Source organism: Triturus cristatus, chromosome 5_1, assembly GCF_964204655.1.
Source record: "Triturus cristatus chromosome 5_1, aTriCri1.1, whole genome shotgun sequence".
NCBI lineage: Eukaryota > Metazoa > Chordata > Amphibia > Caudata > Salamandridae > Triturus > Triturus cristatus.
The window spans coordinates 607,293,630-607,319,875 of record NC_140587.1 but is presented as its reverse complement, the minus strand read 5'-3'; the positions used below and the strand labels follow the sequence as shown (position 1 = coordinate 607,319,875).

General features: G+C 41.9%; 2 protein-coding genes across 2 annotated transcripts in view; one reads left to right on the top strand and one right to left on the bottom strand.

Moving 5' to 3' along the window:
* Positions 1 to 791: 791 nt before the first annotated feature.
* Positions 792 to 25,142, bottom strand: LOC146831268 (transmembrane protein 183-like). Its single transcript, XM_085603867.1, has 4 exons — positions 25,028 to 25,142; positions 21,931 to 22,776; positions 11,841 to 12,418; positions 792 to 908 (listed from the first exon to the last, which is right to left on the bottom strand). Exons 1-4 carry the CDS (start codon positions 25,140 to 25,142, stop codon positions 792 to 794), a joined length of 1,656 nt encoding a protein of 551 aa, XP_085459993.1.
* The window catches only part of LOC146831267 (lectin-like), a 60,143-nt gene continuing 54,467 nt past the window's right edge, over positions 20,571 to 26,246 (top strand). Inside the window, exon 1 of the mRNA XM_085605533.1 lies at positions 20,571 to 20,647. The gene's annotated coding sequence lies outside the window, so the exon portion shown is untranslated. The remainder of the gene's footprint in view (positions 20,648 to 26,246) is intronic.

The window sequence follows — 26,246 nt, the reverse complement described above, 5'->3', positions numbered from 1 at the left end:
TTTAGCAAAACATCGCAGTAAAACCCTAGCCCTCTTGGGCAAAAAGCACTGTTTCTCATCACACATGTAACCACAAACAGACTGAACAAGCATCTAAATACACCTTGGGGGGGGCAGAAACATTCAGCTTCCAACCAGTGGTCCCTCAAAATGGATCTCTTGACAGGCGGCGTCACTTAGCAGACACTGGTCTGGTCCCTTTGCAGTGCCATCCAGAGGCCCCTCATTCCGCCTTACGCCAACTGCGTACCTCAGAAAAATCCATCACAAGATCTAATAATTCGGAGAATAGTCAGCACGTTGACAACACTTCAAGTTCTAGCATCTCAGTGCTAACTCAGGAGATGAACTTTTGTTTGCACTTCCGCTCCGAGGACAGGCTTTAGTCATGGATTTTGTTCAGGTAATTGTTCCGTAGTGGCCGCACCACAATGTCTGCACCAAAACTCTACATTAAATACAATGGAACAAGCCTCATACAGTGAGTTCCGCCTCAGCCATCATCATGGGGAAGCAACGCTCGTTTTCTATCTCAATTTTGATTATAAGGGCTATTAGGGCACACTAAACTGGGGAAATCTTTTAAAGTTGTTCAGGGCTCTCCATCCTCTAGTGCAGACTACCTATGAGGACATCACCTCACTCGCGTTTTTCATGGACGATATTCCCCCTGAAAGGACTGATAACGGTTACTTTTTCTTCATCAGAAGCACAGGCCTTAGTCCTCAAAAACACAGAGGCCTTAAAGAACTAGGGTATAATAACCCTGCCATACCCCCCTCCCACCACAGCTATCCTACTTTTCTAGCACTAACACTTTTCCTTACAGCAAGTGTGGCTACCCCATCCACCTTCTCTGTGCTAAGAGGAGCTTGTAGCAACTCATCAGCTCCAGATGAATGCTCAGACTATAAATACACACAAAAATCTACAAACAGCATAAGCTCAGACTGGGGTTGGCTCCTCAGCGTTCTAAATTACAGGAGTGGAAACTGACACCACTGCTCAGGGAAGTGCCACGCCACTCAAACCTTAGTGTTTGTTCCTGGAACATCACTGATCCTGAAGGGAAACTAGGGAGCTATGACATCTTTCCCTTTTAGAACACGTTTGATAGAGTTACCCTACAGGAGACATGGGCAGTCACTCCGGCCAGTATACAAAGATACTTTGCTTATTACAAATTGGCAGGAAAACAAAATGGTCACCTTGTCTGAGCATTGGCAACCTATCCACCCTTGTCTCTGGCAGAGCTTATAGAGATGATACCAGAACCACATCCAGGCATTGTGATCACACTGATATCAAGTGTAACACACAACTAGTCTCAGATTATATTAAATGTTTTTATTCAACCTTCTCCCACTTCAAAAACTACTATAATTAAGAAAATTGAAGCAATCAATCTGACTCAAATGTGTTGCATACCGAAGCTTGAGATTCTCATCAAAAGGGATTTCAACATGAACTTGATAAGTACAGAAGCAAACAATGAGTTTGTTATTCAACAGACCAATTATTGGAACATGCAGCCACCTACAACAACCATAAGGAACCGGAAGGATAAGCGTGGGGAAAACTTTGTACTTAATATTGAGGGGCAGATTTACAAGCCCCTTGCGCCACTTTTGCATCACTTTTCCTATGTTAAAAGTGGGGCAGAAGTGGCACAAGGGACTTGTAAATCTGCCCCAGATTACTTAGGGATCAGAGTACTTAGTGGCAGGTCGCCAGACCGGTGCCCAGCAAATCTAACATACATCAGCCCACGCTTGGCATCCATGATTGACTATACTTTCTTATCACCCCCCTTATTTGCTACTGTTCGCTCCTTCCAAACTGCAGAGCACTGTTAGAGAGACCATCCTCCACAACCTCGGTGTTGTACCTTAATAGGGACCTCCGAAGGCGACAAAAAAGGAATACGAAAATACTTTTTGTTCCAACAAAAAAAAGATTTGGACGCCTTCTGGGCCAAGCTGCTCTATAATAGCAAGCAATCCAACGCAAGATCTTTTTTTCAAACCGTGAATAATTTCAATGGGCAGCAGCCGGCCCCTTAGATCATTCCAATCAGGGAAGATTGTTGGATTATATTTCTTAAGAAACACTTCTTGGCTGGAATGGAACTGGCTCCAAGAACACATAGGGAGGCTTATCCTGTCCTGCCACCGCCCAGAGGCCTAGCACCTCCCTGTAACAAGTCCTTCCTCGCAGTAAACCAGACAGTAAATGAGGCATTAACAAATGTCTCCCCAGCAGATCAAGCTGCCAACCTGAGTTTATATCATAGTTTAGGCTACTGCTCAAATGGCCAACTGTCTTTAAGCTCGGACATACTCTTTTCCCTCAACCCAGAAGGTGTGCAACTTCTACAATAAGAGGTTGAACATGTTATTAACAGAGTCAGGAAGTACAGCTTGCCCAGGCAAAAAGGAATATCCCAGAGCATTTGTAAGCAAGACCTGCTGTATTGGGCAAGGAAGCTGGCCCCCCATTATTCCCTACTACACAAGGGAGGGGATAAAACATGTCTAGAAAATTATCACTTCATAACGCTCCTAGACAATGAAGCAAAATATTGTGCATCCCATATTCTTCATCACCAAACCATCTGGGCTGACGCTAATCAATTAATTCCAATAACTCAATCCTGCTTTAGGAGGGGCTCTGGCACCATTACAAACATCTTAGCCCTGTCAACCATCTTGGATCAAATGGCAAAGCTGAATCGTACTACCTATCTTTGCTTTCTTGTTTATGAATTGGTGTTTGATTGTGTAAATCATGTGAAGCTCTGGAGGAAGCTCAGGGCTTGGAACATCCCCTCCCACGTGCTCAGAGTCATCGAGCCTTTACACAGTCATATATTGGTGCGGATTAAAACAGGTGATGGATCCCTACAAAAAGTGACGTTTCCGTGGCGATAGGGGCTTGTACACATGCCCCTGAGCCTCTTGTTGTCTACACTTGGAGGTAGTGCTGCATTTGTGGTGTCCAAGGAGTGAAGCTGAACCACTTTGGCCACCAGCCAGCAAACATGAGCTGGTGGGCATGCTCAGATGTAGAAAGGTGCACTGACTGCTCAGAGACAAGCTCAAAGCAGCAGCAGACATGAGACCAGAGAATAAATAGAGATAAAAGATGACTATTCATGAATTTTAGATAGACATCAAAATATTGTCAATATTAATTTACTACATTTTAATTTTTGCTGACAATATTTAGACTTTATGGCAAAACTTAGCAGCAATTGAAATCACTGTAAAGGCTGCTTTGGTAAAAAAAAAAACACTGCAGAACTTCAAGAACTGCATTTTACCCCTCACAAAAATAGAGGCAGGAGCAGGTAAAATCACTCAAGCTTAGCCCTAGTGTGAATGGTCCTCAGTCAGACTGGCGGTTGATCATATGCGCTACCCCTGGCATTGTTCACCTGCTTTTCTACAAGTCTAAATGATGATAATAATCGGTTTCCACTGCTGTAACTTTATACATTTCATTATGCTTGTCACAAAGATGGATTTAAGAGGAGCAAGCGTTGGCCTCGGTGTGTGTTCGGCACTGCTCACTTGCTCTGCAGTCAGCCTAGACAATAGTAACTGTTGGGTTTCATTGGAATGTAGGGACGCTTCTCAGCCCATGAATTACAATTGGAGCAGTCCATGGGTGAATTGATCCATCTAATGCTCGAATGAACTAGCTGACCAATAAGACCAGTAAAGAGGATACTCCACGGGCTGATCCAAAATTTGGCTAACACTTCAAACAAGCAGTCGTGAAGTTGACTGACCCATTAGCAACCAATGGCTGGTGGAGGAGTCTCAAAGTCATTATCTCTATATGTGTTTTGTTCATGACATAATCTCTAGAAAACTATGTTGTGGTCCAACAAATATTAGAAAAGATGCTTGCTGTGCCGATGCAGGTTTGATGGATTTAACACGTCACTGTGATCAAAACATAGACAACAAATGATTGGAAATCAATTGAAATGACTTTTTTTTAGTTATTTTAAGGTTCAATCTGCGAACACCTGGATGGGTGGAAATGAGAAATATCAGGTTTGGAAAATAGACATAATAGCACACAATACCCTGTAAATAAGAGAACAATGGACATAAAAATGACACAATCACTGATACGATATATATCACTACCAATGATTTGATCTTTGATATCACATATGACACCATCAGTGAGAGGTTGCTCCATGCAGGAGACGTGGAAAAAAGGATGGCGCTATAGGAAAGGGAAATGAGAAAAAGCAAATTCAAGTGCCTGGTGTTTTTTACAACATGGAATATCTTGTTCGTCAGTCAGTAGGTCAAAGTAAATGAAAGGAAAGATGTGGATATTTGCATGAATATTTGCGTGGAGACGTCTAGAAATATTTGGTGGCACAGGGCCAAAGGTATGTTATGCAGTGTTATGCCAAACAATTTGCCTTACATACAAAAGTTGTTAAAATGAGGCCTGCATGTTTTGCATGAGACAACTGCAAGATGTATGTATGATTTCCACACTATCAGAAAAATATAGGCCATGTTTCTAACACATATGACCATTTTGTAACTTAACTTCTCAAGTCATTAGGCATTCTTCTCATCTGATTTCTCCCAACATTCTGGCAAAGCACTGTCATGAGCACTGTAACATATGACGACATGGTGGCAATGCCCCAGTCAAGACATGCTCTCCAAAAACCAATATCTTGTGTTTCAACAAGTATGGATAGGAATGTAACTCTAAGATGGGGGACATTTAAGTAATACACATCATCTGTCATTTGTTAACTACTTGCCATTTTGACAACATGGATATGACAAACCAAACAAAACATGAGACAACAAAACATGCTATCGATAGTTATAGGATCTCAATAAATATACATGTTACCTACCGCTGCCCTGCTGCTGACATTATTCCATCTGATCAAGGAGATCTGGGTAGGTAGCCTGTAGGACCCTTTTCTACAGTGGGTTCAGCTGGCAGTACTTGGTGTGGGGCTAGGTTGACCTTCCAAGCATGTCCTAGACTGGACATGCTTGGAAGACCAATGTTGGGTGGGCTCACAATGCTTGTGACACTCCTGGACCAAGCGGGTGTAAGCACAACTGCAAAACCTAGAAATATCCGGCAATATCCTTGCTGATGGTAGGTGTGCAAACTTCACTAGCAGGCTATATGGCCCCGTAAAGCTCAGTATAATGCTGGAGGGTCCCCCTCGAAGATCACCTCAAAAGTGCAATTTTATTACATGTTTATGTGCGTGCAGTGCAAATCTACAAACTTAACCAGTGTGGGATGATTTTTTTATGCAGATAGGAAAAGTTTCCACTGGGATTATTGTGGTTTTTAATGTTCTGTTATTTGCATATGGTGTTGATTAAAGTGGCATATCATTTTAATGTGGCTTGGTTGTGTTGTGTATTATTGTGTGAGTGTATAGATTTTGTGTATCTAATGTGTCATGATGTGTAAGTGTATTTTTTTTAAGTATGTGTATCTGGTATTTATACATTTTTATAATATACATTGTGTTAGAGTCTACAATCCGTAAGGATATTGAAAGAAATATTTTAGTTCAGAAAAACATTTATTGAAGAAAAAGGTGTAAAAGGTGGCATCAGACAATACATAATTTTAAGCAAAAAGCAATATAGTACAGAGGTGATCAGTATAAATATACAAGTGAAAACATGAAACAAGAGCACAGCAAAAGAAAATTATAACTGATACAGCTTACAAATTGTTGAAAGAGCTAGGGGAGTAACAGAAGAAATTGTAGTAGAAGTCATGGAGGTTTAAGTACTTCTTGCTGAGATGGGAGTGGTAAAGCATGTTGCAACGCACATTTATCAAAAAAGGCAGTGACAGGCGACCATAGCTGGATTCTTTTCGTAGCCATGTGGAAAGGAATAAGCAAAAACATGTCCAGTCTACGATGATAACAAACATCATACCACCAAGCTTTGTACGAAATTTTTGCAAAGTCTTTCCAGTTCCTCATAATTTGCTGAAAAGCAATGGCTATTAACAAATCTACAATTTGAACATTGATGTCACAATTATCCCATACTGGTGAGATGCTCCCCAAGAAAATGTCTCCTACGAAAAATGGTAAATTCGTGCCAAATATTGAGTTAATTTGAGACCAGACCTGAGTCCAGAACTTATGTACGGGAGGGCAAAGGAAAAGCATATGAAAAAGAGTGGCATCAGGAGACATACAAGACCAGCATGTAGTTTGTACTGTGGGGAATCTAATGTTTAGAGAATGTGGGGAGAGCAAATTCCTATTGTATACATAAAATAATGTTTGTGTTAAGCTTGCCGTTCATGAGGTTCTGCGAATTTTAATCCAGATCTTGTTCCACGTTGGTAAGGACCAGACGACATTGAAATCCATCTCCCAGGGATTTTCAATTTTGGACTTTTGCCTCGATGTTCCTACGGATTGAAGAAATGCGTATAGGGTAGAAGCTTTGGGCTTAGTACGTAGGATAATGGCTAAACCAGTGAGCGAGGCATTAGTGGGAGGGACAACAGAACTACTGGTAAGTTGATTGTACATGTCAAGTGTTGTAGTGCGAAGAGTATAGTATTTAGTTATACAAGAGGCAGGCAAATTATAAGACTTCTGAAGTGACGAAAATGAGATAAAGCCATCCTCTGAAAACAATTGATGGACCCATAATAAACCATGTTGTCTCCATGTTTTCCAATAAAAGGGTTTATTACGTATTAGTAAAGTTTTATTATACCAGATAGTTGAGGCTAAAAAAGAATCAAGAGTATCATGAGTCAGAGGGTATAGAGGGTGGAGAAGTTTGGAAATGAGTTTAAATACCGGAGTGGACAGTGTTTGGGGCTTACGAGAAAAAGAAAGATATTCAATAGAAGAAAATGGGGATAATAGCGAGCGTTCTACGGATGTCCATAAAGGACAGTCTGCTGTGGAGTCGAGCAACCAATATGAAGCTTGTCGTAGTAAGAATGCTTTGTGGTAAGAAGGAAAATTAGGAATATTATCGCCTCCTTCGGCTTTAGGGCGTGTTAGCCTGTAGGCCCGATAATCTGGGTTTTTTATCATTCCATAGGAAAGAGGAAAGCACTGAATTAATAGATTTAAAAAATTTAGCATGAATTGGGACCGAGATATTGGAGATAGTGTACAAGATTATGGGGGAAAGCATCATTTTTATGGTATCTAAATGGCCCCACCTGGAAAGATAAAGGGGGTGCCATTTAGTAGTAAACTCTGAGATTTTTTTAAAGCAATTATTCATACACAGGGTTACAGTATCTTTTATTGTCGGTTTAAAATATAGACCTAGATATTTGATATGTGATGACTTCCAAGCGAAATTAGTTGAGATAAAGTCAGTTTTGAAGGTAAATTTAGTCAATGGTAAAATTTCACATTTATCGCTATTTAATTTATATCCTGAAATCAAAGAAAAGTCCTGAACTTCTTGTAGAAAAGCAGGAATGGATTCAATAGGATTGGAGATAAAAAGTAAAATATCATCAGCATAAGCTGCAAGTTTGATGTTGACATTTGACGTCTGAAAACCATGTATATGTGGGTTCTGGCGAATTTTTGAAAGAAAAGGCTCAAGAGCTTGGTTAAAAAGAAAAGGGGATAGGGGACAGCCCTGAAGTACTCCTCTACCAAGATTGAAACAGGAAGATATGAGGCCATTTGCACAGACAGCGGCACGTGGGTTGGAATATAAAAGAGAAATTAAGGAAATGAATTTAGGCCCGAAACCAAACCATCTAAGGGTATAAAAGCGATAGTGCCATTCAACTCTATCGAATGCTTTCTCAGCATCTAGTGCTATAGCTGCTAAAGAATGTTTGAAGTGCGAGGCTTTAGACAAGATATTAAAAAATAATCTTGTATTATCACTGATAACTCGTCCTTTCACAAAACCAGACTGTTCTTAGCCTAAAATGGATGGCAAAATAGGATCTAGGCATAGGGCAAGTGCTTTAGAAAAGATTTTATAGTCTATGTTGACAAGTGAAATAGGCCTGTAGTTTTTACAGAACCATAAGTCTTTACCTTCTTTGGGGATTAGACAGATGTGAGCATCTGAATAGGAGCCCTCCGATTTTCCCAAGGAGGTAAAAGAACTAATCAAAGTATATAGTTTATGCATCAATAGCTTAGAGAAATGAAGATAAAATTCGACATTGAAACCGTCAGGTCCAGGTGCTTTATCCTTCTTTAAATGCTGGAGTGCAAGCAAGAGTTCTTGTTGTGTTATGTCTGTTTCTAATGAAGACAAAGCGGGGGGACTTGTTGAAGTGTATGCAGCGAGGAAAAGAAAGTTGAGAGCATGTGATTAGAAGGGTATGTTTCAGAGGCATATAATGACTGATAAAAAAGAGCAAATTCTTCCAAAATATCTGCGTCTTTGAGTTTTAAAGTAGAATTACTATCATAAATAGAGTCAATATTCAGTTTGTTATTTTTTGTTTCCAGGTATCTAGCTAAAATTTTCCCTGCTTTATTCTTCCCACCATAATATTTAGCGCTAGATTTTAGTAAGTATAATGAAGCATTTTCAGTTGATTCCTTGTTAAAAAGTAATTATGCTTTATAAGGGTATCAAGAACAACTTTCGAATTGGATGTGTAAAAAGAATGCTCCAGTCTCTTGATATGCTGTAAAAGAGAGTCTGAACGCTTGCGAGCAGTTTTACGCTTACGGGCCACAAACCGTAGAATAAAATCTCTTGCTGAAGCCTTAAAGGCATCCCATATGATGGAGAAGGACAAAGAGTTAGTATCATTTATGGAGAAGTGCTCCTCAACAAAGGCAGCAAAGGAAGAGGAAAATGTTGGATCCATCAAGAGGGGGTTATTAAATCTCCATCTCCTAGGGGTATTAACTTTAGGCAAAACATCTAAATCAATTAGAATGTGTTCATTGTCCGATAGTAATATAGGTCCTATCTCTGCTTTTGTAAGTGCTTGTGATAAATTATGAGATATAAAAAAATAATCAATACGTGTTTGAGAATGGTGCACCGGGGAGAAAAAAGTATATTCTCTAGAAGTTGGATTACACAGTCTCCAAGCATCTAAACGTTTATGCTGGATAATCGCATGTACGAAGGATTTATGGGATTTATTGGGGATAAATGAGACTTTGGAGTTTCTATCCACAAAAGGATCAAAGACCTGATTACAGTCTCCTGCTAGTACGAAGTTGTCCTCCATACAGAGAGTAAGCTGTTGATTAATTGAGGACCAAAAGGAGGCATCACCACCAGTCGGACCATAAACATTAAAGAAATAGACTGGAACATCCTTCAAAATCAATTTAACATAAAGCCAACGACCATCTACATCAGACTCCTGTGAAATGAACGTAAATTTGAGTGACTTGCGGCATAGTATCATGACTTCATTACGTTTACCATCACCTTTGGAAAAGAAAGCTTCCCCCACCCAACCTTTTTTGAGTATTAACGATTCATTTTCAGTGAGATGAGTCTCTTGCAAGAATATTATGTCTGCATTCAATTTAGCTAAATGAGACAATCTCTTTGTCTTTTAATGGGAGAGTTCAATCCTCTAACATTCCATGAAATTAACTTCAACAGCATGATAGAACAATAATGTTAACAATGAAGAATAATCACAAAAAAGAAAAGAGAAGAGTGACAAAAGGAAAGCTGTTATAAGGAGCCAAGTAGGAGAAAGAATATAGAGACAAAATAATAAGAGATAATGTCAGAAGTCCTAAACAAAAGCAACAAGAGCAGAAAAAGACAGAACCAAAGCTGTGATCTAGTAAGAAAAGATAAGAGCAAATGGATAGTAAGGAAAATAAGTAACCCAAAATTTAGGATTAAGCCACCTTAAGATTGAAAGTAATTGAATCATGAGAAAAATTGAAAAGTGAAATGCAAAGAATAGGAGGTTAAACATCACACAGGATAAGATGGTGATGGAGAATGCAGAAAGAGTAGGAGAAAGAAGAAAAATGGAAACATGTAGGAAATGGAAACAATGAGGGGACAACATACCTACATGAGAAGGGACCAAGTGAACACGAGGGGGAGGGCGGAACCACATGGAATGGACGACACGTCCAGGGATCAGCTAAACGGACAGCCGGGAGGATATCATGAAACACAAAAGGAGTATCTGCGGAGGCAAAAAAGGAAAAACATTAGAATCAATATAACAGAATGAGGCAAAAATGGTAATAAGGAGAGTAGAAGTAAAAAAGCGATCAAAGAGAAAACCAATATAAGTTCAACAACAGTGAAATCAGAAACCTTGACCCTCCAAAGGGCTCACTCTAGAATATAAGAAAGTACATTATGGATAACAGCACTGTAAATAACAAATACAACGTGTTATCACATCAAGCATTAAGACATGAAGCAAGTCCAGAGTAATCCATGGCAGTCGGGTTACATGAATTGATATAGCTCTGTAGCCGCAAAGGATCCTCATAAGCAATTGTTTTGTTATTATGTGTAACTTTGAAGAGACAAGGGTGAAAAAGGCCATATCTGGCTCCTATGGAACGGAGCTTAGCTCGCATGTTTAAGAAAGCTTTGCGACGATTTGCAGTAGCTTTGGCCTAGTCCTGTGCGAAGAACAGAGATGAACCAGACCAGTGGTTCCCAAACTTTTGACTCCTGGGGACCCCCATTGAGTCACTACTGGAAGCCAGGGACCCCCAAGCAATTTGTAGGATTTAAATTTCAAACATTAAAACAATAATTCGAAAAAAATAAACAAACGTGTGCGCACAAAACAAATACTCAAATTACTAAGAATTTTAGGGGCATATTTACAAGTCCCTATCGCCATGGGAATGTCACTTTTTGCGATGTTCCTGTGGCAATAGGGGCTTTGCCTTATTTACAAGGCAGCCAAAAGCCACTTATTGTGGTTTAACGCTGCCTTGTAAATAAGGCCCATTTTCACGCAATGCTTAGCGTGAAAAAGGTGGGCAGTGGGAGTTGCAGTGGGTGTTCCACTCCAACACCCATTGATTTTGATGCTGCCCTCTATTTACAAGGTCAGCTTTAATAGGAGACAGCACCAAAATTAAGACCATCGAAAACCTGGTCTTAACTTGGCGAAATGAGGCGAAATGCCTTATTTCTCCTCGTTTTTGCTTTTTCCGTTGGAAAAAGCAAAGCACCTTAGCTTGTTTATGTTCAGGATGGTGACCCTTCCTGCACATAAACAATCTATAATAAAAATGATGTTTTGTAACTTCCATGTGTGCTGCATTAGGCAGCACACATAGAAGTGACAAAAAGGCACCACAAAATTGTTCATGTGCAGGAAGTGAGAATATAGCAGCATCAGGATAATGATAGACTGGGAATAAACATATGTTGCTAACTTTTACCATGCAGTTTGCAAGCAGCTCTTTGACAGTTTATAGGACACTGTGCTAGATTATGATTGTCCCGCATGAATTGCATAGTGACAAAAGAATCTATGTGACAAAATCAGTAGCCCACTGACCTATGCACATAAAATACAGTTTTTTAAAATGCATTGTACAAGTTCTTTGCAGTAGGCATATTAACCCTCTGTGTCACATTAGATAAGTCAAAGCTGCCACTAGACAAAACTCATCTGTCTCCAGCAGGTACATTAATCACTGGCATTTTCTTGATACTTTTATAGTTCCTCGAAAAGTGCTAATTTTACCAGGAACTTTGCAGTGCTTTTAAAACTGCTGCATGCGGACCCCCTGGGAATGTGCCACAGACCTCGGACCCCAGTTTGGGAAACACAGAACCAGACCATGTAATCTTTGGCGAAGCTCTTACTGCTGAGAGTACCTTTAACAAATCTGTGTATTCCAAGAAGTATAAAATAACACCTCTTGGTCTTGATGCGGACGAGGCCTGCGATGGAATACGGCCTAAACGATGTGCCCGCTGGATATTAAGAATCGTTCCATCTGGCATGTGGAGCACCTTCGGGAGGAATGATTTGAAGAAGGAAATAGAGTCCGTCCCCTCAAGACCTTCTCCCAGGCCGTAAATGCGGAGATTACTCCTTCTATTGTGATTTTCCAAATCCTCGACCTGTTTCTGGAGAGCGGATACTTGAGAGTGGAGATGAGAAACCTTGACTGATGTTTCTTTGAATGAGGAGACATTTTGTTCGACAGAAAAGACCCTTGCCTCCAGCTGGGACCAGTTATCTGTTAAAGTTTGCAGTTTAGTGTTAGTTTCTTCCATGAAAGGTCGAAGAGCTCTTATTTCCTCCAAAAGTAGCTCCATCGATACAGGCAAAGTTGGTTTGGGTGATGACGGAGGGTCTTTCTTTAGGCGCTTGGTGTTAGATTTCCCTTGAGCTATAGACGGAAGCTCCATCGCAGTGTCAAAATCTTGAGAAGAAAGGTCTGAAGAATCTGTTAGTTTAGAGAATTCAGAGAATACTTTTGAATTTTTTATAAAAACGTGTTTTGGCTTGGAATTTATGGAGTGGGGTATCTTCGTTCTGCCCATAAAGCCACTCCACACACTCTGTATTAATGCAGGCTGTGCAGCAAGCAGGTGTAAAAATACAAAATGTCATCAAGGAAAGTAGACTCACAACTAAACGATGTAATATGTTGGGCAATGGGGCAAGCCAACAAGGTGAGGAAAAAGGCGCCTTTTCAAATAATGGAGAGAATGCCGGTCAGTCGTCAAGCCAGCTTCGTGACTGTTAAGGAGTCGTAGAACAAGGGATGTGAAGAGAGAAAGTCTTTCAGCTAATGAAATGAAGGAACTTTCAAAGTGGCACAACCCAAAGCACAGCGATGATAGCAAACGAAGATTACCAGCACAAGAAGAATTGAGGTAAGTAGGCTTGGCCAAAAAAAATTGTAAAAGGACGCTTTATCTATTCATGCTGCGTTGACTGACAGAGCAAAGAGCATAAAATGGCTGCCAGCTGAGTGATGACGAAAAAGCCGGTGAAAGCAAGTGAAAGCAGTCATCCATAAAGACCATCCATAGAGACTACACCAAAAAATTTAGTAATTAAAGAGACACTGTCCAGAATCAGCTTCTAAAACATTTGTAGAGGATCGGGGGAGCTCGTGGGAACCAAAGAGCAAATTTGCGGCATTGTGTGAGGAAACGCGCAAAAACAAAATGGCGGCCGCGTTTCAAAAATAGCCGCGACGGGGACTCACTGTCTCAAATAACATATTCAGACGACGCTGCAAGGTCTTCAAGCGTCTCCTCGTAGGCTTCGCATCTTCATGAGCCTCTGCAAACCTCCGGTCATTCGGCAAAATTGCAGCGGAACGTCTAAACCTCTGGGCGGGTCGGGAGCCTCACCCACACGCCGCCATTCAACTATTTTAAAAAAGATTATTAATATTATGAATGTGCCTTTTTATAGCTGTTTGTAATGTGGAAAGTTATTTTACATTTGTTCCTTTCATTTGTTCTTATGTGTGTTGTCTTTGGTGCTTGTAGTGGCATTCTCTGTGTTTGTTTGAGGGTGATTTCCGTGCTGTACCTCTAGGTGGCCATCTTTGGTGTAAGAGTTCCTCCAATTCTTATCTGTAGTAAATTGAGCCTTTTTGGGCTCTAGTACTGCTGGAGTAGATCTGGGTGTAGCACTTGTGAATTGCAACTGATTTACAATTTTGTTAGTGTGTTTTTGTACTGGTGTGTCTTTCCATGTGTTCCTTCTTAATTTATCTTTCCTCCTGCCACTATAGGCATTCATTTTCTAGCTTCTCCATTTGTCACGCCCACAGTTGCACCTGAAATGAAGAACTATATGTGCATAGTTCTAATCACTATCAGTGGCGTACTCCACACATGAGGGATAGGAAAGGCGCGGGTGCAGATCTACACCTGCACCAAGTGAATTACATTTGTGAGTATTTAAAATAGTATTTCAGGAGTACTACTACTCACAGTATAAAATGCCTTTCTGAATGAAAACCCATGTGTTTCCTGTTTCACTTCATAAGGAAATGTTCTTTCAAAGGGGCAATTTGCATGAGCACTCTTAAAAAGCAGATTTACAATTTAACAGCAGATAATGATGAATTTAACATTACTAAACATAGCTGCACATTTCACTTATATAGCTTAGGCCCAAAGTAAGCTAAAAAATGATGTATGTTCGGTCCCATTTCCACGTTTGAACTTAAAATAGGAGATACTTACTGTTCTTGGTGATAATATTACACCATTGTGTTGATATTTACTAGGTCCAATAATAACCTGATGCCTTCCACCCCACTTGTAATCAGGGCCTGATTTGGCACCCTCATTTCGAGTTTACGCAGATTGCACTTGTGCAATTTATAGCAACATTTACACGACCTGACAAATGCAAAAATTACAATTGCATAGACCAATCAGCGAAAAAGTGACATTTTGTATTGGTCGGTTGTTTCAAATATTGGCTGAATATTACACCTTTGAGCTCTTTGTAGTCTAGAAGTGCGTGAGTGATAGTGTGAATTACATAGTCTGGGCTAATATATATTTTTGTTCGTAATATTGAGCACGTGGTTGCAGGAAGTCTGGGCCGTGCAGTACACGTGATGCCTCCTAAAGATAAGAAATCCATTTGCGACACACAGAAAGCAGATGACCCAGTCCGGGTGGGCCTGACAAAAATGTGAAAGGGAGGCAACCCAGAAAGCTTATTTAGAACGGCAGGCCACCGTTTACCATAGGCGGGGCTTCAAGACCTTCTCTCAAAGTACTGCTTGACAATAAATCTCGCTGAGCAAGCAGTGCATGCGCTGCCACGCTAGGCGAGACCTAATAACTTAGACGCACGGAGGGCGGCAAAAACGGAATACGAAAAGACTGTTTGTTCCAACAAAAAGAAAGATTTGGACGCCTTCTGGGCCAAGCTGCTCTATAATAGCAAACTATCCAACTGAAGATCTTTTCATCAAATCGTGAATAATTTCAACGGCCAGCAGCAGGCCTCTTGGATCATTCCAATCAGGGAAGATCGTTGGATTATATTTCTTAAGAAACACTTCTTGGTTGGAATGGAACTGGATCCAGCAACACTCACAGAGGCTTATCCTGTCCTGCCACCGCCGATGGCCTAGCACCTCCCTGTAACAAGTCCTTTCTCACAGAAAACCAGGCAGTAAATATAACATCAACAAATGTCTCTCTCAGCAGATTTTGCTGCAAACCTGGGGTTATGTCATAGTTTAGGCTACTGCTCAAATGGCCAACTGTCTTTAGGCTCTGACCTACTCTTTTCCCTCAACCCAGAAGGTGTGCAACTGCCACAACAAGAAGTTGAGCATGGTATTAACAAAGCCAGGAAGTATGGCTTGCCCAGGCCAAAAGGAATACCCCAGGCCATTTATAAGCAAGACCTGCTGTATTGGGCAAGGAAGCTGGCCCCCCATTATTCCCCACTACACATGGGGGGGATAAAACATGCCTAGAAAATGATCACCTCATAACGTTCCTAGACAATGAAGCAACATATTGTGCATTCCCTATTCTTCATAACCAAACCGTCTGAGCTGACGCTAATCAATTAATTCCAATAACTCAATCCTGCTTTCGGAGGGGTTCTGGCACCATTACAAACATCTTAACCCTGTCAACAACCTTGGGTCAAATGGCAAAGCTGAATCGTACTACCTATCTTTGCTTTGTTGTTTATGAATTGGTGTTTGATTGTGTAAATCATGTGAAATTATGGAGGAAGCTCAGGGCCTGGAGTATCCCCTCCCACGTGCTCAGATTCATCGAGCCCTTACACAGTCATATATGGGTGCGTATTAAAATCGGTGATGGCTCCCTACTGGGAAGAAGATGCAAACCCATCATGGACTAAAACAGGGGTACGTGTTAGCCCCACTTCTTTTCCATCTTTTGATGGCTGACCTCTCCCCTGATCTTGATGAAACTAAAAGCCATGCCCCCAGGTTTGGCATCCTCGCTTTGAACCATCTTTTATATGCATACAATGTAATCTTATGCAGCTTTAAACCATCTTTTATATGCGTACAATGTAGTCCTATGCAGCTTTGAACCATCTTTTATATGCATACAATTTAGTCCTATGCAGCTTTAAACCATCTTTTATATGCATGCCTACAATGTAGTCCTATGCAGCTTTGAATCATCTTTTATATGCGTACAATGTAGTCTTATGCAGCTTTGAACCATCTTTTATATGCATACAATGTAGTCCTATGCAGCTTTGAACCATCTTTTATATGCGTACAATGTAGTCTTATGCAGCTTTGAACCAACTTTTATATGCGTACAATGTAGTCTTATGCAGCATGACCAAAATTGGCTTTCAGAGACTGATCAATACGTTTCACCACCATGCAGCGCTAAACGGCCTGGTTGTCAATCGGAACAAAACCAAGGTGCTGATGATTAGTAAGGCAACTAGGAAAAATGTAACCTGCCTTCTTGGAGCGCACATCTTAGATGCAGTAAATGAGTACATGTACCTAGGGTTTCTGCTGGATGATAGGGGAACGGCCAACAAAAAGCTTCGAGCCATTACAAATAAGAGCAACGCCCTCATTGCTACCTTTACCGCTGTGAGCAAGAAGTTGAAAGGCCCATCATTTGATCTGCTGCTGAAGGTCCTGGCAGCAAAAATTCTGGCAACTTTGACATAGGGTAGCGAGGCTCTCCTGGGCAGTGACTCGGCCGTACTGGACAAACTCCAATAAATATCTACTGCTAAGTATTAAATCAAACACAAGGAACACTTCCACTAGGTAAATTCAGCAGGAGTGTGGCCTCAAAAGGTAGTCTGTTGGGCGGCAGGGATCTATAGATGACATGCTTCAAGTTAAGACAAGCTGAAACTAACACCCTAAACAACATCTTATGTTTAGCAATTAACAAAGAGGGCAGCAGCAGTGGTCTTAAAGAATTCTTGGATCAGTCTGTAAAGAATTTGCACTTTGAAAACCTATGGGGGCTGACACTCTCATATAACGTCTTGAAAAAGCTAGTGAACTCCGCAATGGCTAAAATCTCTTTTTTTAAAGGATAAAGAGGAGCATGCTAAAAGAGGTCAAGCCTGGATATCATTAATAGCTGCTCTAAATTATCGCGAGCACTGTATTTAGCCTGCACTTACCCGCTGCACCTGAACCTTAAACTATGCAGTTCTGCCAGGGCTGCCTCAATCTCTAGCGGAAAAACCAGAATGGATATACTCTGGAAACAGAGGGTGCCATTTAATGTGGGACAAACAACGAGAATCTCCTGCACTTAGCATGCATCTGCTCGAGCTGGCCATGGAGAGAAGGCACACTCTTAACCCCTATTCTTAAGTAAAGGAATCCGTACATGCAGGCATGCCGTGATATCCTGTCTAGAGCCAGAAGACACTAAGGGGGATATGCATAATGAATTGGCGGAGCATGTCGTTAGCCTCCTTGGCTTAACGACACGCTCCGCCAGTTCGGAAACTCAAGGCTGTGCCATATTTACAAGAATGTGGTGCAGCCTTGCCTTTCCCCCTGCGATGGCTCTAAGTTTAACGACTTAGCACCAACGCAGGCTCCCTTGCACCAGAGTGCAAGGGTGTCTGCGTGTGGGCAAGGATTGTTTATGTGTAGTAAGGTGTCCCTTCCTGCACATAAACAATCCTAAAATGCAATTCTGTCACTTTCATGTGTGCTGCTTCATGAAGCACACATGAAAGTTACAAAATGTCATTTTTTTAAGGTTAGTTTATGCACAGGATAGAGACACCCTCCTACACATAAACAAACCATGGCATTTTGCTTTTTCCACATGTGCTGCACAAGGCAGCACACATGGAAAAAGCTAAAACGAGGAGAAATAATGCATTTCTCCTTGTTTCACCAACTTAAGACCAGGGTTTTCCTGGTCTTAATTTTGGTGCTGCCTCCTATGTACGCCATCCTTGTCCACAGGGGGCAGCATCAAAATGAATGGGTGTTGCGGTAAAACGCCAACCGCAACACCCACTGGCTACCTCTTTCACGCTAACCATGGTGTGAAAGGGAGCCTTATGTACATTGCAGCGTTAAGCCACGTTAAGTGGCTTAACGCTGCCTTGCACATAAGGCGCAGTCCTTATCACCACCACAACGTCTGGAAAAGTGACGTTGTGGTGGTGATAGGGGCTCGTACATATGCGCCTGGGTGACCTTATCCCAGTACATGTGAAACTGAAAACATGTAGACAAAGCTGTAGGTTTGGAATGTCAGAAAACACAGGGGGATATGTACAATGAAGTGGTGAAGTGAGTCGTTAGCCTCCTTGGCTTAACGACATGCTCCGCCACTTCAGAAACGCAAGGCTGCACCATATTTACAAGGATGTGGTGTAGCCTCGCGTTTCCCCCTGCAATGGCGCTAAGTTTAACAACTTAGTGGAACAACTTAGTGCCACCACAGGCACCCTTGCACCAGAGTGCAAGGGTGTCTGTGTGCAGGGGAGGATTGGTTAAGTGTAGGAAGCTGCACATGAACAATCTTAAAATGCCAATTTGGAACTTCCATGTGTGCTGCTTCATGCAGCACACTTGAAAGTTACAAAATTGATTTTTTTAAAGGTTTGTTCATGTACAGGAAGGAACACCTTCCTGTACATAAACAAACCATGGCATTTAGCGTTTTTCAATGTGTGCTGCACAAGGCAGCACACATGGAAAAAGCAAAATCGAGGAGAAATAATGCATTTCACCTCGTTTTGCCAACTTAAGAGCAGGATTTTCCTGGTCTTAATTTTGGTGCGGCCTCCTACGTATGCCACCCTTGTACATAGGGGGCAGCGTCAAATACAATGGGTGTTGCGGTGGAACGCCCATTGCAAGACCCACTGGACGCCCCTTTCACACTAACCATAGCGTGAAAGGGTGACTTATGTACAAGGCAGTGTTAGGTCACGTTAAGTGGCTTACCGCTGCCTTGTACATAAGGCAGGGCCCCTATCGCCACCGGAACGTCACAAAAATTGAGGTTCCCATGGTGATAGGGGCTTGTATATATGTCCCTGAGCCTCTTGTTGTCTACACTTGGAGGTAGTGCTGCATTTGTGGTGTCCAAGGATTGAAGCTGAACCACTTTGGCCACCAGCCAGCAAACATGAGCTGGTGGGCATGCTCAGATGTAGAAAGGGTGCACTGCATGCTCAGAGACAAGCTCAAAGCAGCAGCAGACATGAGACCAGAGAATAAATAGAGATAAACGAAGGACTATTCATGAATTTTAGATAGACATCAACATATTGTCAATATTAATTTGACTATATTTTAATTTTTGCTGACAATATTTAGATTTTATTGCAAAACTTGGCAGCAATTGAAATCACTGTAAAGGCAGCTTTGGTAAAAAAAAGCAAAAAAACTGCAGAACTTCAGGAACTGCATTTTACCCTTCACATAAATAGAAGCAGGAGCAGGTAAAATCACTCAGGCTGAGCCCTAGTGTAAATGGTCCTCTGGTAGAGTGGCGGTTGCTCATGTGTGCAACCACTGGCGCTGCTCACCTGCCCTTCTACAAGTCCAAATGATGATAATAATTGGTTTCAACTGCTGTAACTTTATACATTTCATTTTGCTTGTCACAAAAATGGATTTAAGAAGGAGCAAGCGTTGGCCCTGGTGTGTCCGGCACTGCTCACTTGCTTTGCAGTCAGCCTAGACGATAGTAACTGTGGGATTTCTTTGGAATGTAGGGACGCTCCTCAGCCCATGAATTACAATTGGAGCAGTCCATAGGTGAATTGATAAACCTAATCCTCGAATGAACAAGCTGACCAATGAGACCAGTAAAGCGGGTACTCCGCGGGCTGATCCAAAATTTGGCTGACACTTCAAACAAGCAATCGTGAAGCAGACTGATCCATTAGAAACCAATGGCTGGTGGAGGAGTCTCAAAGCCCTTATCTCTATATGTGTTATGTTCATGACATAATCTAGAAAACAATGTCCTGGCCCACCGAATATTAGACAAAGATGCTTGCTGTGCAGCTCCAGGTTTGATGGATTTAAGACATCACTGTGATCAAAACGTAGACAACAAATGACTGGAAATCAATTTAAATTATGTTAAGTTTTTTTAAGGTTTAATCTGTGAACACCTAGATGGATGGAAATGAGAAATATGAGGTTTGAAAAATAGACATAATAGCACACAATACCCTGTAAATAAGATAACAACGGACATAAAAATGACACAATCATTGATACAATATATATCACTACCAATGATTTGATCCATGATACAACATTTGACACCATCAGTAAGAGGTTGCTCCATGCAGGAGACGTGGAAAAAAGGATGATGCTAAAGGAAAGGGAAATGAGGAAAAGCAAATTCAAGAGCCTGTTGTTTTTTACAACATGGAATATCTTCTGCGTCAGTCAGTAGGTCAAAGTAAATGAAATGAAAGACGTGAATATTTGCATGAATATTTGCATGGAGACATCTAGAAATATTTGGTGGCACAGGGCCAAAGGTATGCTCTTTGTGTCCCCTCTTGCGACAAGTGTATTGCTCAGTATTATTCTTTTCAGTGATTGGTTGGTGAACGAGAGGTGTGGCTGATGTCCCTTAATAAGACCCCTTCGACCATGAATCTCTGAACAGACGGGATCTTCTCTTCCAATTGCTTTCTTGCTCAAAGGCACAAGGTAAGACAACGGGTTTGCATTGACACAAGAATTGTGTAGGAGTGGCAGGGCTGTTATTTTGCAGTTGATTTGCTGGTTAAACTTGTTTCCCTCGCCTGAATTCACCTTCACTTATTTTAACTCATATAGTCTATATTAGTGCTCCTTGTACAACACTTTCATCTACTTTGCTTTTTACATCTCTGCTGTCACATCACTCTTTGTCTTTAAAAAGGGAGAGCCATGAGCACTTGTCCTCAAACCATAGTAATTCGGGTGCAACCTTACAATGCCCGCAGTCACAACCAGCAGCAGACAGTGTGAAAGCCAACACCCAAAGCAAACCCAGCTGTCAATGACCCGAAGGGAGGACGAGCCTTCAGTCCTCTTTCCTTTTGTGTTCCATGGGGCTGCCATTCATTACCAGAGGGACTGTTTATTTATGCGCTTCTGGCTGTCGGTGCAGGGAAGCAGGGCTTTATTTAGCTTACATCACTTTCTAAATCACGAAGCTAGAGCTTAAATTGGTGTTTGTCCAACTGCTGTGAATATGTTTATAAAAAAATAGAGTTTTGAAGCTTACGGCACGGATCTCATCTGACGCTGCATATCACCAACATGCAGGTTATAATCAGAGGCCGCAAGAGACCAAAGATTTCAGAGCGGTGAGAAGGGAAGTAGGGTGATGATGTGCTTGTGAATTATAATAAACAGAGAACCATATTACTGACTTTATTTAGAGAGTTTTATATAGCGCTAGCTAGACCCAGAGGTATCAGAGCGCTTTACATAAGGAAACAGCGTGTTACCAGTCACAGAAAAATTCACATTAATTACAGAAAAATTACAAATTCAATACAGGAGTTATTGGCAGGACGAGTGTCAGGATTGAAAAAGAACAGGTGGAGCTGGGAGTCCATTGGAAGGAGACAGCGGCGGAGAGAAAGGCGAGACATATGTCCGAAGTGCGGCTGGGTAGGTGTCGGCCAAAGCGGTGTGCCAGGGCCAATCTCCCCTATAGCTGTCGGTGCAGCTCCACCGGGAATCGGCCATGCGGTTCGGGCTCTGACAGATGAGTTTCAAGATTCAAAAAGAACAGGGAGAGCTGGGAGTCCATTGGAAGGAGACATCGGCAGAGAAAAAGGCGAGACAAAGGTCCGAAGTCCGGGTGGGTAGGTGATGGCCAAAGCGGTGTGCCAGGGCCAGTCTCCCCTATAGTTGTCGGTGCAGCTCCACCGGGAATCGGCCATGCGGTTGGGGCTCCGCCGGACGAGTTTCAAGATTAAAAAAGAACAGGGGGAGACAGAATAATGTCATGCCCATGACAACTGGTATAAATATAACATTGAGGGTGGTGACTTGCAGCAGGCAGCAGTCCTGATCTGGGTTAGTATGCACTTCCTCATATCTAGAAGGAGGACGCAGTACAGGATGACTGTTCTTCTTGGATCTAGGAAACTGCTTTTGGAACTTGAAGTTAAACTCCCACATTGGTTCTTGCCGAATCCCAATAGTCTTTCTGCACCAGAAAAGTAAACATTTAGAATAAGCTAAATTGCTAGGAGTCAATTTCGGGATTGTAGGACTTTTTGCCAGTCGAAAAGTAAATGGCTCATACATATGGTACAATGAACGGATCACACAGGCTCGGAGACATCGCAGTTTTTCAATGCACTCTGGTCTCAAGCGGACTGGAAGCAGAGCAGTAGTTTGATAGTGCCTTTTGTACAATCTTATCCAAAATGCTGCAGTGCAAGTAACAGTCAAGGCATTCTTACAAATAAGAGGAAATTTCACGATATCTTCTGGGCGTATATAGGAGGCAAGCATCAGCCAAGTGTGTATGGGATAGTCATCGCCAATGTTACTGTGTAAGGTTTCTTTGTTTCTCTTGCTCCTTTTCTTTTTCCCTGCTGCTAATACCTTCTTTGGCATTTCTGCCATGTCATTGTCACTTTCGCACTCTCCATTCACAATAATGGATGAAAGATCTTCCTCCACTGGTACGAGAGATGCTTCCAAACCGCAAAGTGATTTCACTTCTTTTTGAATTGCGTTGGCCACAGCTTTCCTAACACGACCAGACTTCCCCACAGCAGGATCAGAATTGGCATAATCCGCCACTGTAACACTGGCCGCGCTCAGTGATTCTCAGTGACTTGTTACACATCATGTTCCGTTGCCATTCCTCATTACTTACCTTTTGACCCTTTAAACCTCCATATTTAACCAGTGTGTAGAAAGAAGAATAACCATAAACAAACATAAAGGCAAATATCGTTAACAAAAGTGCCTTGGTGTTACAGACCCACGCTTTGTGTATCAAGGAAGAAGTGCCACCGAAGCTACAGGGAGTCAATGAGAAGGATACTGGACTTCCACCAAGACACCCCTAGCTGCAGAGTCCAAGTGAGCCTCATGGGGCTCAGTGAGAGGACAGGGGCCTTGGCAGGATCTGTACAGATATCTGAGGTTGAGTGATGCGGAGCTAAGGGTTCACTACAGTAGAGAAAACATAACACTGAGAGGGTGAGAGATTAGGAATGGGAAGTATGCATGTTCATTGACAGTAACTGGAGCATTGTAGAAAAGAGGGGAACTAAAACTCTAGAATGCTTGACGGTGACCTGTGAGTGTTGTGTCACAGAAGCTGCAATGGTTGTAGAGAGAAAGAGAATGTTTATAAGAATAAGGGTGTAATTTAGAGGGTGGCACAAGGGTCACTCTATCACAAACGTGACAGATATCCTTCCACCGTATTACAAGTGCTTTATATCCTATTGCCTTTGCAGTAAGGAACACTTTTGTGAGGGAGTGACACATTTGCCAAACTTTAAATATGGCCTAGAGGGCCAGATGTACGACCATTGACAAATGCGACCTGCAAATTGCGCCAAATTGCGAGTCGCAATTAGCGAGTCACAATTGCGAATGTAAAACAGTGTCTGGGACACTGTTTGCGATTCCCAAACGGGTCACAAATTGCATGCCACATGCATATTAATGAGGCTGTCGCAATTTGCGACCCCATTGGGAATGAGGGGCACTCCCAGGGATGGTGGCCTGCTCGGGTCAGCAGACCTCCATGTCTGGGACTGCTTTTAAATAAAGCAGCTTTTTTTTTAAATGCAGCCCGTTTTTCTCAAAGGAAAACGGGATGGATTTTTAGAAAAAAAAGAAACGTTTTTGTTTCATTTTTAGGTCGAGCATTCAAGACCTCGTGTATATACTTTAGTATATACTTATTATATACTTATATGTATATGTACTTTGTGGGCTCTGGAGATCACTCTAGGACCTGTCTGCTTCCACTTAGGGACTTTTTTTCTGTTCAACTGCCTCTATTTAACTGTCTTGATTGAAAACGACTAGCAGAGGTCAGTAAATTACCAGAATTGCTTTCTGCTGAAGGACTTTCTTTTTTTAAATTTTTCTGGCAACTGCCTATATTTAACATTCTTGATAGAAAACGGCCAGCAGAGGTCAGTAAAATACCAGAATAACTTTAACATTCTCTAGATTCCAATCCATACAAATTGTCTTCCACGAGCACCCGCAGATAATAATATTTTTTTTAAATCTTGTATTTTCAGTGATATGACCACCGTAGGCCCTGATTTTATAATAAAAACAGAGCTTTGGACTATACCATTTCCAGGTGAAAGGCAATAATTCTCTCCATGTGTTCCCATACCTGGTGTGTCAATCAGTTTGGTGCTAACCTTCCCTCCATGTTAAAGAACAGTAGATGTTTTAGCACCCAGGCTAATGTGCTGCATAGCTAAATACATATAAGGTCCCAAAGGCAAGACCAATTGCATTGCAAATGCGTGTTTAACGGCAGGGAGTGGTCCCTGGGACCACTGCCTACTCTGAAAAAATGCTTGTGCATCCATTCACAAAGGGCAAGAGGTCCCCTGGGGACCACTTCCCGTTTGCAAATGGTTTACCACCCTCTTGAAGAGTGTGGTAAACTGCAAATGTTTTGCCACCGCAAATGCGGTCGCAAAACATTCTTACATAGGTGACAGACTCACTATTAATTAAGAAGGGACGCCCTTGGAACGCCCTTTCCTAATAGCGTGTCGCTAACCCTATTTTGCGAGTCGCTATTTAATTAGCGACTCGCAAAATAGGGTTAGTACATGCACCACAGGTTTTTTGCATGAGCAAACAGGTCTAAAACCTATTTGCGCATGCAAAAATCTGTCGTACATCTGGCCCTTAATCTAGTTACCATTTGCTGAAAACTCTCCCCTCTCATGGATCAATTCACAGAATTCCTGTGGTGTAGCTAGCATAGGTAAAGTGATTGAATTTCAAATAAACTAGTATAATTTTTGCCCATTAATGTTCTATATTTGGTCTTCTGCAAAGAGGAATACTGACTTATATACTGACCTGCTTCTTGGCAGAATGTCCACTGAGCTCTGACATCGTGCCATTTGTCAACTTTGCAGTTTGTGTCACCCCTGATTTTAGATACACAGCTGCAGGCCTCTTTCCCTAAACCCATGAGAATAGCGTATGGTGATCCATCCAAAACTCTTGTAATCTCTTACTCTGGGGCCTGCCCAAAAATCAGACCTCATCTGGAGATGACAGAGAAGAAAAAATCACCTGAAGAATTCGAGAAACTGTGTATGGAGTGTTTTTATTTTTTGATTTGCTGACGTATCATTTGTTTAGAAAACTTTTTCATATTTTGCAACTATTTTAGAGATGGTATAAACATTTTACCTTGGAAATGTATTTGCAATGTTTCCCTTTAAACTAGTGTGGTGGCAGTCTCCTGTAATGTGTGCTGCCTAGGCAATGTATTGGTGATTGCAGAAGCACCTGTTATTGTTATATGGTTGCATTGTATCCTGAGGGAAAGGCTGTGGATGGGCAAAGAGCTCCCTCATATTGAATGTAAACTGTTATTTATGAGGCAAATCAGAGGCCCCTTTCCATCTTCCATTGTGTATTTTCTGAACCTTCCTGTCATTTTGATGCAAGTATTATATTCCCCATTTCCCCTGTCACAAGACATTTAGCATCCTCAAGGCTGGCCCTGCCCCAGTATATCTTTCTTTATTCTGGCTGGTTTGTATTTTACTTCACTTTGCTTCCTACCCCTCCCACACCTCCCCTATTACCCCCCCCCCCCCCCTCCCTTCAAAATGTACTCGGTGTTCTCCTTCCTGCCTGCTACTAAGTCTGTGACTCCACCCAAAAGCTGGCCTCCCTGCTAAAATATCATGCTTCCCTCCCTCTCCCTGGGCACGTTTTGTTACTCGCCCATAATGAGAGATATGAAACCTTCCTGTTTCTTGGAACCGTTGGATTGCTGAAGAGACCGCCGAGTCCTTTAATCTGTGAGCGCGAGGACACGCTGTTTGTTTGCTCCTAAATATCCCGCCCTTGACTAGTGTACCGCGAGGAAAGCGCTAATGACAAATGCGTGTTTGGACTATCTGGCATTCGGAAAACACGCGGTCAAAGAGGAAAAGATATCCTGGATACTGTAGCGCGAAGTAGCGCTAAAACGAAACCCGCATTTTGAGAAGTTTCAACCACCTCGTGAGGGCGCGCTTATTACTCACCATATGCTATTGTTATTTCACGAGCGCGAGAA

What these genes read in the sequence shown, in the direction of transcription:
- LOC146831268 (XM_085603867.1), bottom strand. Translation starts at nt 25,142, where the DNA reads ATGGGTTTAGGGAAAGAGGCCTGCAGCTGTGTATCTAAAATCAGGGGT. An exon ending in GACATTCTGCCAAGAAGCAG is followed by an intron (nt 22,777 to 25,027) that starts GTCAGTATATAA and finishes CAAGTCACTGAG; the next exon opens with AATCACTGAGCGCGGCCAGT. An exon ending in CATGGGCATGACATTATTCT is followed by an intron (nt 12,419 to 21,930) that starts GTCTCCCCCTGT and finishes CTAAACTAACAG; the next exon opens with ATTCTTCAGACCTTTCTTCT.